Source organism: Amyelois transitella, chromosome 31 (assembly GCF_032362555.1).
Source record: "Amyelois transitella isolate CPQ chromosome 31, ilAmyTran1.1, whole genome shotgun sequence".
NCBI lineage: Eukaryota > Metazoa > Arthropoda > Insecta > Lepidoptera > Pyralidae > Amyelois > Amyelois transitella.
The window spans coordinates 4559470-4571313 of record NC_083534.1 but is presented as its reverse complement, the minus strand read 5'-3'; the positions used below and the strand labels follow the sequence as shown (position 1 = coordinate 4571313).

Below are 11844 nucleotides of genomic sequence, written 5' to 3'. Positions count from 1 at the left end.
GCAAGTTTTCAACATTGACATTATATCCTAACCCGCGATCCCGCTTAAAAAGAACCAAAGAATTTCGAACGTTCGAAATTGGATCTTAAATTATTAAAACAAGGCACACTATCCTTAAATATTAAAACAGTTTAACAATTTATGATTGTGGACTTTATTGCAAAACACTAAGATCGATTTTCGAAAGCCGGTCACAGGCGGAAATTAAGATCCGTTTTTGAAAAAATAAACGTCCGACCTTTCATCCGCCATTATAAAAATGGCGGACACTAAGATCCTGTTTTTTTTTTTTGCTCTCATCTTTATAGTGTGATAGCTGTGCCCGCGACTTCGTCTGCGTAGAATAGTTATTTTGGGCATCATTGAAGCCCACAAGGAGGAATAATTTTCTCCGTTTTTTTTTCATATTTTCCATCATTTCTTTGGTACTATAAGGAGTATAGTTGCAGCGTGATGTTATATAGCTAAAAGCCTTCCTCAATAAATTGTATATTCAATGCAAAAAGAATTTTTCAAATAAAACCAGTAGTTCCTGAGATTAGCGCGTTCAAACATACAAACTCTTCAGCTTTATAATATTATAGTATAGATTTTCAATCTTACTTTTTTGTAAACGCGTCCATCAGTAGGTTTTGAGTAGGTAAGACACTTTCGCATTTAGCAAAGAGTATCATTATATAAGTAAGATATTATAAGTTAAAATTGTGTGGACCTTATGCTAAAAACGTGCTGTAAAAATTAATGTTTAGGTAAAACAGGAAACAAATGGATATCGATATACAATATCAGATAAAAAAAAATATATCAGAGTGAGGAAACATAAAAATGTGATTTATTTATATTGTAAATTGGTTGTGGTTTATTGTAAAATAATAAATAAATTATATATTTACATTCGATAATTGTTTTATTTACTTAGTCATATATTTTACATACATACATAGTCACGTCTATATCCCTTGCGAAGTAAACAGAGGGAACAGTCTTAAAAAGACTGAAAGGCCTTGTTCAGCTGTATGGGTTAATGATAAAATTGAGATTCAAATAGTGACAGGTCGCTAGCTTAACGCCTAAAAAAAGGAATGCCAAGTTTGTAAGTCTCTGCCTTAGTCGCCTTTTACGACATCCACGGGAAAGAGATGGAGTGGATGAAAATAAAACAAGCTATTAATAACAACTGAACGTGGCCTGTCCGTCTTTCAAGTCTGCTAGCTCTGTCTACCCCGCAAGGCATTATATAGACGTTATTATTTGAAATAATGAATGAAAAACAAGCTATTTTTGGTCACGTTTTTATTATTGTTAGCAACTACTATAGTCGTAGCTAGTAATATTCCCTCACGAGTAATTTCGATTGTATTTCTCATCTCTGGCCTCGGAGACGAGCTGCGGAGATCTGTACGAGCGGGGCGGGGCACAGCGGGGCGCCGAGCGAGCGGAGCGACGAGAACAGGCTGCAGGGACGTATGACCTGGACAGAGAGCTCTCTCACTCATTGTGATGTGTCTCGGGAGATCTGCATTCAGCGGATTCAATCATACGTTCTTACAAATTTATAAGTCAGAGCCGGCTGAAAAAGTAGGAAAGGGCCGGCCTCATCAAACTCTTTACAGTCTCCTGACTTTAGTCCTGTTTGCATCCTCGCCACTCTGGGAAGAGTCCGTGGTAAACCTTCGACCATGGATCTTGGATGGGGTGAATCATGTTTTTACACGAATTCCCGTCTGACCTCCACAACCTTTGCAGGTACCTAACCCGTATTAGATCAATCATGGTTATCATTTAAAACTGACAGTCTTCATCGTCCATTAACCGGGAATAGAATTCGGAACGTTACCACTACGCCGCCGTGCCGTGTGGCTCCCGGCACCAATAAAAAAAAAAGGACCACTACATCTCGTTCCCATGGATGTCGTAAAATGGGACTAAGTGATATGCTTTTAAACTTGAGATTTTCCTTTTAGGCGATGGGCTAGCAACCTGTCACTATTTGAATCTCAATTCTATCGTGAACCCAAACAGCTGAACTTGGCCTTTCAGTATTTTCAAGACTGTTGGCTCTCTCTACCCCGCACGGGATAGACGTGATTCTATGTACAGTTTAGAAAATGCGTTACCCGTCCAATGACCACATTCTTGAGGTCGAACTGAGGCATAGGTTTGAATGTGATGTTAAAAATACCGCACATTTCGTCGTCTGCCGTCACCCGCATCGAGACCAGACCTGCATGATTATTTTAATTGAACGTACACACACATTATCATATAATCTTATCTTTATCCCTTACGGGGTAGGCAGAGCAAACAGTGTCACAAAGCCTGAATGGCAATGTTCAGCTTTATGCCTTGATGACGGACATTTGACATAATATTCTTGTTGAAATTTATTAGTTAATATTCTTATTGAAATTTATTAGTTTAATACTCATTTACATCTTATAATGTAGACAATGTGCATTCATCCACTATTTAGATTTAGAGATATGTATGTGGGAATAATTATGATTTATTTTTGTTATTTTTTGTAGTAATTCTTAAGTAGTTTGTATAGCAACACTAAAGTTAATTGTCAATGTCGGATATGATTATGTCTATTGACATCTGACTAGATGTCAAGGTCAAAAGAGGATCTGAAAAAAAGATTTGTCGTTGTTGGTTTGTCAAGAAGAAAAAATAAAGATTTTGAGTGTTTGAAAAGTGTTTGCATCAAGTTGAGCCCCATTCCCACATCTTTTTTGGGGGCTCGTCCGGGATGGTGTAAAATTTGATGCTAGCCGAAGACGCAACACAAGATTAAAAAATTGCAAGCCACGCCGTGGACGCGGACTGTTTTACCGACAATTTTGCCGGTCCGGACAGAACATAGGTACGAATCACACCTCTACTGTTTTACCGACCCTACGAACTGTTCAGACTTCACTTCAAACAAAATGTTGCAAGCTACAAAATAATTATACTAAAATGGTAGTTTTTTTTGGAATTTGGATTAAAGATTTATTTAAGACGAAAGACTAAATGAGTCCAAATAAGCCATCATTTTGCACGACTACCAAGAGAAGACGCAATTTAAAGAGCAATTCAAGTTTGAAGAGTTCTAGCTTGATAGCAACAATGCCGCCGAAGAAAGATGATAAGTACGAAAGTGAAGATGAAGAACAGGAGTATGAAGTTAAGATTTCATTTAAGGACTTGGAGAAATCTATGACTATTTTTACCGGAGATGACACCTACCCGATTGAGACATTTATTGATGAGTTTGAGGATACTGCACAGATTATGAAGTGGACTAAAGTTGAAAAGTTAATCTATGCGAAGCGGCTTTTAGATGGAACAGCGAAGTTGTTTTTACGCTCTTTGGGACGAGTTAAAGATTATCCAGGTTTAAAGAAGGCACTCAAAGAAGAATTTGGCCCAAAGATTAATAGCGCAGTGGTGCATAAAAAACTTGCTTCGCGGAAAATGAAAAATGAGGAGACATATCAGCAGTACTTTCTGTCTATGAAAGAATTGGCGCTTCATGGCAAGGTTGAAGATGCCGCATTGATCGAATATGTGATTGATGGTATTCGTGACTTGGATACTAATAAAGCTATTTTGTATGGAGCCTCGGACATAAAAGAATTTCGCAAGAAGTTGGAAATTTACAGTGACTTTAAAAAAAAGAGTTCTAATAAGCCAGTAAATTATACTAATACTGTCCAATCATCTGGAAATACTTCATTTCGAAAGAAGACTCGCGTTCATAGATGCTATAACTGTGGTGATTTAGATCATGTGTCATCCAATTGCTCGAAAGGAGTAAAATGTTTTAAATGTAATGACTTTGGCCACAAATCTACTGAATGCCCTAAACAGACAAAGACTCTTAATATTCAAAATAAAAAAGAAGATAAAGTTCCGTACAAAAATATAAAGATCAATGGCAAAGACGTTATAGCCCTTATTGATACCGGAAGTGACATAAACCTAATTAAAGAATCAGAATTTAAGAAAATTAAAGAAGATGTTAAAGACTATAAGATTGAATCTACGTGCATAACTGGAATAGCAAAAAACAAAGTTTATACCGAAGGAATGTTTGTAGCTAATATACAGATTGATCAATACTTTACAGACATCAAGTTTCACGTGGTCAAGGATAATGATATACCAGTAAACATAATAATTGGAAACCCTATTTTACATGATTTTGAAGTCTGCTTTACCCCAGAAGGAATTTTCATGGAAAAGATAACCCACCTTACGCTTTTAACAGAAGAAAAACATACTGACCGGATTTACGACATAGAAGATTCTAAATATAAAGAAAAAGTTCATAAGATGTGTGAAGAATATAGACCAAATGAAATGAAGAAAGAAAGTAAAGTTGAATTAAAAATAATATTAACAAATGAAGATCCAGTATATCAAAATCCTCGACGACTATCACCTTTGGAGATGACTGCTGTTAACGCGCAAGTGAAAGAATGGCTAGATGGTGGCATAATCAAACTTAGCAAATCTGATTTTGCCAGTCCCGTGGTTTTGGCTGATAAGAAAGATGGTTCTCGACGAATGTGTATTGATTACCGAAGATTAAATAAGAAAGTGATTAAAGAACGATTTCCACTACCAATAATAGAAGATCAGATTGATAAGTTAAAGGAAGCAAAGGTTTTCACTTCCCTCGACCTCAAAAACGGCTTCCTACACGTAAAGGTACACAAAGACAGTCAAAAGTATACTTCATTCGTCACACCTCAAGGCCAATACGAATTTATTAGAATGCCGTTTGGTTTATGTACGGCGCCATCCGTGTTTCAAAGGTTTATTAATGATATCTTCAACGATTTTATTATTGACGGTACTCTTCTAACCTATCTCGATGACTTAATAATACCTGCTGTTACGGAAGAAGAAGGCATAAGGAAACTAGTAAAAGTACTCGAAAGAGGCAAAGAATACGCTTTAGAATTTAATTGGAAAAAATGTCACTTTCTAAAAAAAGAAATTCAATATCTCGGATACATCATCTGTGACAGCGAGGTCAGACCGTCTCGGGAGAAGATAAGAGCTGTAGAACATTTCAAGAAGCCTAATAACGTGAAAGCTGTACTGTCATTTCTTGGCCTGACTGGCTATTTCAGAAAGTTCATTCGGAACTATTCCCTGATTGCAAAACCGATGACGGACTTATTAAAAAAAGATGCCGTATTTATTTTCGACGAGAAATGTGAGAAAGCTTTTATAGAATTGAAACAGATTTTGTGTAATTCACCAGTTCTCCGAATATACAATCCCGATCTAGAAACGGAGCTACACACCGACGCCAGCGCCGATGGATATGGAGCTGTTCTTCTACAGAAAAGCCCTAAAGATGACCAATTTCATCCTATACACTACATGAGTAAGAAAACTACACCTGCAGAAAGAAAATATCATAGTTACTATCTAGAAATTCTCGCCATAGTCGCTGCCATAAAGAAATTTCGAGTCTACCTATTAGGAATACAATTTAAAATTATAACAGATTGTTCTGCCTTAACTATGACGCTGCAAAAAAAGGACTTACCTCCGAGAGTTGCTCGCTGGGCGCTCCTTTTAGAAGAATATGACTACAAGATTGAACACCGACCAGGAACAAGGATGAAACATGCAGATGCCTTAAGCAGAAATCCTGTTTGCCTTATACTCACTGAAACTACAGCCCGTATTAGAAAAGCTCAGAATGAAGATGCCCATATAAGACTAATAAAAAATATCTTAGAGACACAGAATTACGAAGACTATATTTTACAAAACGAAATTTTATATAAGATTAAAGATGGAAACAGACTGATTGTTGTGCCAAAGAAAATGCAATATGAAATAATAAGGAAGAATCATGAAAGAGGACACTTTGGAACTGTAAAAACAGAAGAATTGATTAAAAGAGAATATTTTATAGATAACTTAACAGAAAAGGTTAAAAAGACAATAAATAATTGCGTTGAATGCATTATTCTATCACACAAAGCTGGTAAAAAGGAAGGGTATTTACATCCGATCGACAAAGGAGACGTCCCATTGTCGACGTATCACGTAGATCATTTGGGGCCAATGACATCCACTTCCAAAAATTATAAATACATCTTAACTGTCGTAGATGCGTATACGAAGTTCACATGGATTTATCCTGTCAAGACGCTGACTACTGAAGAGACTCTAGAGAAACTAAGGCTGCAACAACAAACGTTTGGTGCACCTGAAAGAATTATTACGGATCGAAACGCTGCTTTTACATCAAAAGATTTCCAAGAATATTGCAAAAGGGAGAATATTGCACTTTATACGATTACTACTGGACAACCCAGAGGAAACGGTCAAGTTGAGCGCATACACCAGATCATAATAGCGGTATTAAGCAAACTAAGTGTTGATGATCCTAATAAATGGTATCGCCATGTCTCCAATGTTCAAAGATGTCTAAATGGAACATATCAAAGAGCTATTAAAATGACGCCGTTCGAATTACTTTTTGGTACAAAAATGAAGGATAAAGATATAGAACTGCAAAAATTAATAGATGAAGAAGATGTAGAAATATTTAACGAGAAAAGACAAGAGCTCAGACAGAAGGCAAAAGAATCCATTGGAAAAACGCAGGAAGAAAATGTGAAATCATTTAATAAGAAGCGAAAGAAAGCCAATACCTATAAACCAGGCGATTTGGTCGCGATTAAGAGGACCCAATTCGCACAAGGAAGTAAACTATATCCAAAATACTTAGGACCGTATGAGATTGTTAAAAGCAATCAAAACGATCGCTATTCTGTGAGGAAGATTGGCAACAGTGAAGGTCCGTTTAATACAACTTCCTCAGCAGATTACATGAAGCCCTGGATCTCACTGGAAGATGATTCATCTGAGTCAGATGAATAACAGGATGACCGTGTGGGAATAATTATGATTTATTTTTGTTATTTTTTGTAGTAATTCTTAAGTAGTTTGTATAGCAACACTAAAGTTAATTGTCAATGTCGGATATGATTATGTCTATTGACATCTGACTAGATGTCAAGGTCAAAAGAGGATCTGAAAAAAAGATTTGTCGTTGTTGGTTTGTCAAGAAGAAAAAATAAAGATTTTGAGTGTTTGAAAAGTGTTTGCATCAAGTTGAGCCCCATTCCCACATGTATATATTTGTATATTGACGTCCGATGAAAATACTGCAGTGTAGTTAGTTCCGCCGCTTCTTCGGAAGCGGCAGTAGGTATAATTAGATTTAAATTTTGTGACTTCAATAAGTGACAGATAGATAGAAAAAATTTTTTAATGCACCATGAGAGTAAAACAGCACAAAATAGACAGAGATGGTACAAAAGCGGACTTGTCGCTAATGCAATCTTGCAAGTTGATACAAGAATTAAGACACAACCATAAGGAACATTGGTTTTATTCAGCTTAAAACACATATTTAAATACAATATTATTGACGATATAAATATGGTAGATCGGTATAATAGGTCTATAAAAAAAATTCTTTATTTACTTAAAAGAGTTGTATAACATAGATATAATCACGTCTATATCCCGTGCGGGGTAGACAGAGCCAACAGTCTTGAAAAGACTGATAGGCCACGTTTAGCTGTTTGGCTTCATGACAGAATTGAGATTTGAATAGTAACAGGTTGCTAGCCCATCACCTAAAAGAAGAATCCCAACTTTATAAGCCTATCCCTTAGTCGCCTTTTACGACATCCATGGGAAGGAGACGGAGTGGTCCTATTCTTTTTTTTATTGGTGCCGGGAACCACACGGCACACATGTACAACATTTAACCAAATAATCAGTAGGTATACAAAAGTGTGTATCTATGAGTAGAGCAATGAGTTTCACAACACAAGAATAGAATAGAATAGATTTATTTTCAAAATTGGATACAAGGTATCACTTATTGACGTCACACCACTTAAATCTAATTATAACTACTACCGCTTCCAAAGCGCATGTGTAGAAGAATTGGCGGAACAAACTACACTGCAGCATTTTCATCGGACGTCAATGTACAAATATAGATCTCTTAAATCTAAATCATGGACGAATGCACATTGTCTACATTAAAAATCATGAATGAATGTAGAACAAGAGATACGAGGGTGGTTTGAAAAGTTCTCGGCCTAACCTAGATTTGAGGGTAGAAAAAAAATAAGAATATACTCATTCGATAGATTGATTCTTTATATACACTTGTGTTAAATTTCATTGTGATAGGTTGTGTGATAATTTTTTTACGATTTTTTGTTTGAGCTAATCTGACTCTCTACTGGAAAAATGGAAAAAACCGAAGTAAGAGCCGTGATTAAATATTTTGTCAAAAAAATATGACACCTAGCCAAATTAAGGAAGACATGGATAACACTTTAGGTGAATCTGCGCCTTCGTATTCGATGATAAAAAAGTGGGTAGCTTTATTTAAACAAGGCAGAGAAAGCGTCGAAGATGACCCTAGGAGCGGAAGGCCTTCAACGTCCACCACGCCAGAAATGATCGATAAAATCCATAAATGGTTTTAGACGACCGCAGATTAAAAGTGCGAGAGATAAGTGACACTATAGGGATCTCAACCGAGCGGGTATTTAATATTTTAACCAATGAACTTGGAATGAAAAAGGTTTCGGCAAAATGGGTGCCGCGTTTGCTGACCGCCGAACAAACACTCAACAGAGTTGAAATTTCAAGTGAGATTCTGGCCTTGTTTAGGTCAAATACCGCCGATATTTTGAGAAGATTTGTTACCACCGATGAAACTGGGATACATCATTATATTCCTGAAACAAAAGAACAATCAAAACAGTGGAAACATAGAGGTTCTCCGCCTCCAAAGAAGACCAAGGCGATAAAGTCTGCAGGAAAAGTTCTGGCATCCGTGTTTTGGGATTACAGGGGAATAATTTTTATTGACTACCTTCTGAAAGGACAAACTTTTACAGGCCCATACTATGCTAACCTGTTAGATAAATTAGCAGAAAAAATCCGTGAAAAACGCCCGGGATTGGCGAAAAAAAAATCCTTTTTCATCAGGATAATGCACCAGTGCACAAGTCAGTTGTTGCAACGGCTAAACTCCATGAACTGCGTTTTGTAGTATTGAACCATCACCATTATTCACCGGATTTAGCACCATCAGACTATTATCTGTTCCCTAATTTGAAAAAACACCTGGCTGGAAAGAAATTTTCCACAAATGAAGAGGTCATAGCTGAGGCGGAACGTTTTTTCGACGAGTTGGAAGAATCGGCCTATAAGAGTGGCATAGAAGCGCTAGAATATAGATTAAATAAGTGTATTGAGACAAGAGGGGATTATGTAGAAAAATAAAAATATTTTTTTGTTTATTTATCTTTGTTTTCTTAAACGGGCCGAGAATTTTTCAAACCACCCTCGTACCTTGTATCCAATTTTGGAAATAAATCTGTTCTAAATATCTTACCAGGCATTGAGTGGGAGAAGTGGAAGTTGTCAGCTCCGATGGGCGCGAGCCTGCCTTTCTGCGCGTAGCAGCCGAAGCCGTTGTCGTGGATCACGTCTCCGCCCGACCAGAACATGTTTGGGACTTTCCTGTGAGAAATAAATTGTTTCGACTTCTTCAAAAAATTCAAAATTAAAAAAAAATCAAATTTCTTTTTATTCTTCACTATAGGATACTATATGTCGCTTAATAATTGTCAAAACGTATGGTTTAACAACATTGGTTGACGTCAAACTTTTTCAACCTCTCCTGTTATTTCTCCTGGTTAAAGTTTAGGAGGTGTACTTCGACCACGATCCAGAAGTGGGCAAGTCGTATAACCTGCTTGGTATAAATGTTAAAAAGAATAAAAAATTAACGCAGCGGCTGTCTCATCCTTATTCAAATTTCACGACAGTGAAAGTATTTTGAAAGTGTAAATTTTTTAAATCAATTAAGTATTACCTTTTAGAATAGGAGCACTCCATGTCTTTTCCATGCATGTCGTAAAGGCGACTAAGGGAATGGCAAATAAACTTGGAATTCTTCTTGTAGGCGATGGGCTAGCAACCTGCCACTATTTGAATCTCAAGGCCCCACAGATTTGAATTCAAATACTGATAGGTTTTTAACCCATCGCCTAAAAGGAAAATCACAAGTTTATAAGCAGCTATCCTTTAGTCGGCTTTTACAACACCCATGGGAACAAGGTGGAGTGGTCCTATTCTTATTTTTATTGGTGCCGGGAATCACCCGGCAAATCAGGATCATTCATAGTATTGGATAAGTTATAAACAAAACTATTTAACAACAGATTTATTTTTTAACCAACAAAAAGTTCACAAAAAAACCAGCGATGAGCTAACGGCGTTGCCTGGAAGAAGACGCAGATTGTTGGGACGTCTCCTCAATGATGTTGGAGAACTGGTTCACAGCCAAGCAATACTTCTCCGAGTGGTAGGTCCTGGAGATCTGCGACAGTAGCGGGCTGCCGTGAGGGGAGTTCAACCACAACGACGCGCTCCCCGTCTGCCCGACCATCGCGATGAAGGCTATGAGCATCCTCGTGTTCAACAACCCTCGTTGTATCTGAGGCTGCTTCAGCAAAGTCTGCAAGATGGGCCCGTCGGGCAGCCCATTGATCAACTCGAAAACGCTCGACCCCCGCTCTCCCACCAAATACGACGCCGCCGCGGGCACGTTACAGCCTGTCGACCTGAGAGCTTTCTCAGCCTCTTCGAAAGTAAATCCTAAATCTTTCAAAGCGCTGATCGCTTCTGGGGTAGGCGATTCTGCTATCTTAATTCTCCAAGCGCGGAATTTCTCCAAAAACCTCTGCAAATGCTCAGCGCGTTTGTACGAATCGTGTCCGTCCGATCTGATTGAGGACGCGGCTTCCGAACCGGTGTCTTCATTGGCGTGGAATCGAGCGGCTATTTCCTCTGGAGTTATGACCTGTATGACGGTCTGGTTTAGCCTCCTAGGTTCGTCCAGGGCGGCTGAGAGTTGGGCTAGAGACATCTCATAGTTCCTCCCGGCCGCTGCCAATCTAGCGCCAGCTTCTATCAAGGATATCAGTATTTTTCTCAGCTCGTAAGACAGTTCGTTTGTTGAAAGTAACGATTGTAGGTTTGGCTGTCGCATGGTGTTCTGAGGAGCTGGCAACGACGCGGTAGCCGCAGCTATAGCTCCGTGAAGCGGAGCCCTAACAGACCCAAGGTCCCACAGCGTGCTCGCTTCAGGTATCCGTCTTTCAACCAACAATAACTCCTCTTGCATAGTGACCTGCTCTTGGGACAACGTTAGGAAATCATGCAGAGTCGACATGTCGTAAACTCGGACGATTTTGAATCTGCCGGAACCTGTCTCCCCGTTAGGATAGAAGAAGTCTATAGCTCTGTTCTTCACTTCTTCGAGGAGCGTGTCTTCGGCGAAGTACGCTGAAAATGTGAGCCCCTCGGGACTTATAACTTTGATGAGTAGCTCGCTGCTGTTGAATGTATCAGAAAGCAACATCCTGGTTGATTGCCAGTCGTTTGAGGTCTAAAGGGTGGCTGATGTAAAGAAGGAGTAGGAAAAATATAAGGCTTGTTAAAAACGTCAAAATACACCAAAACAGTTTAAACATATTGACATGTGGATGACAAACGCATTGACTGCTCATTGTGAGGCGACAAAAAAGGTTGCACCAGTCATCGATAAATACTACATATACAGCCTTTTTATCGAAGGGTCACACACACATAACAAACGCATAACAGTTCTATCGTCTTTCTTTTAGAAACTTATCTTCTTCCTCCTGGCTTAAGTCCCGGTTGCATCGATTTACATAAAAAGTCACAATGCTATTGAAAGTGCTAATGCCGTGTGGTTCT

General features: G+C 38.3%; 1 protein-coding gene across 1 annotated transcript; it reads right to left on the bottom strand.

Moving 5' to 3' along the window:
- Positions 1-1334: 1334 nt before the first annotated feature.
- Positions 1335-11505, bottom strand: LOC132903883 (ubiquitin-associated domain-containing protein 1). Its single transcript, XM_060953333.1, has 4 exons — positions 10356-11505; positions 9452-9579; positions 2118-2224; positions 1335-1471 (listed from the first exon to the last, which is right to left on the bottom strand). The coding sequence occupies exons 1-4, from the start codon at positions 11483-11485 to the stop codon at positions 1364-1366; spliced, it is 1473 nt and encodes a 490-aa protein (XP_060809316.1). The 5' UTR covers positions 11486-11505; the 3' UTR covers positions 1335-1363.
- Between the last annotated feature and the right edge of the window lie 339 nt (positions 11506-11844).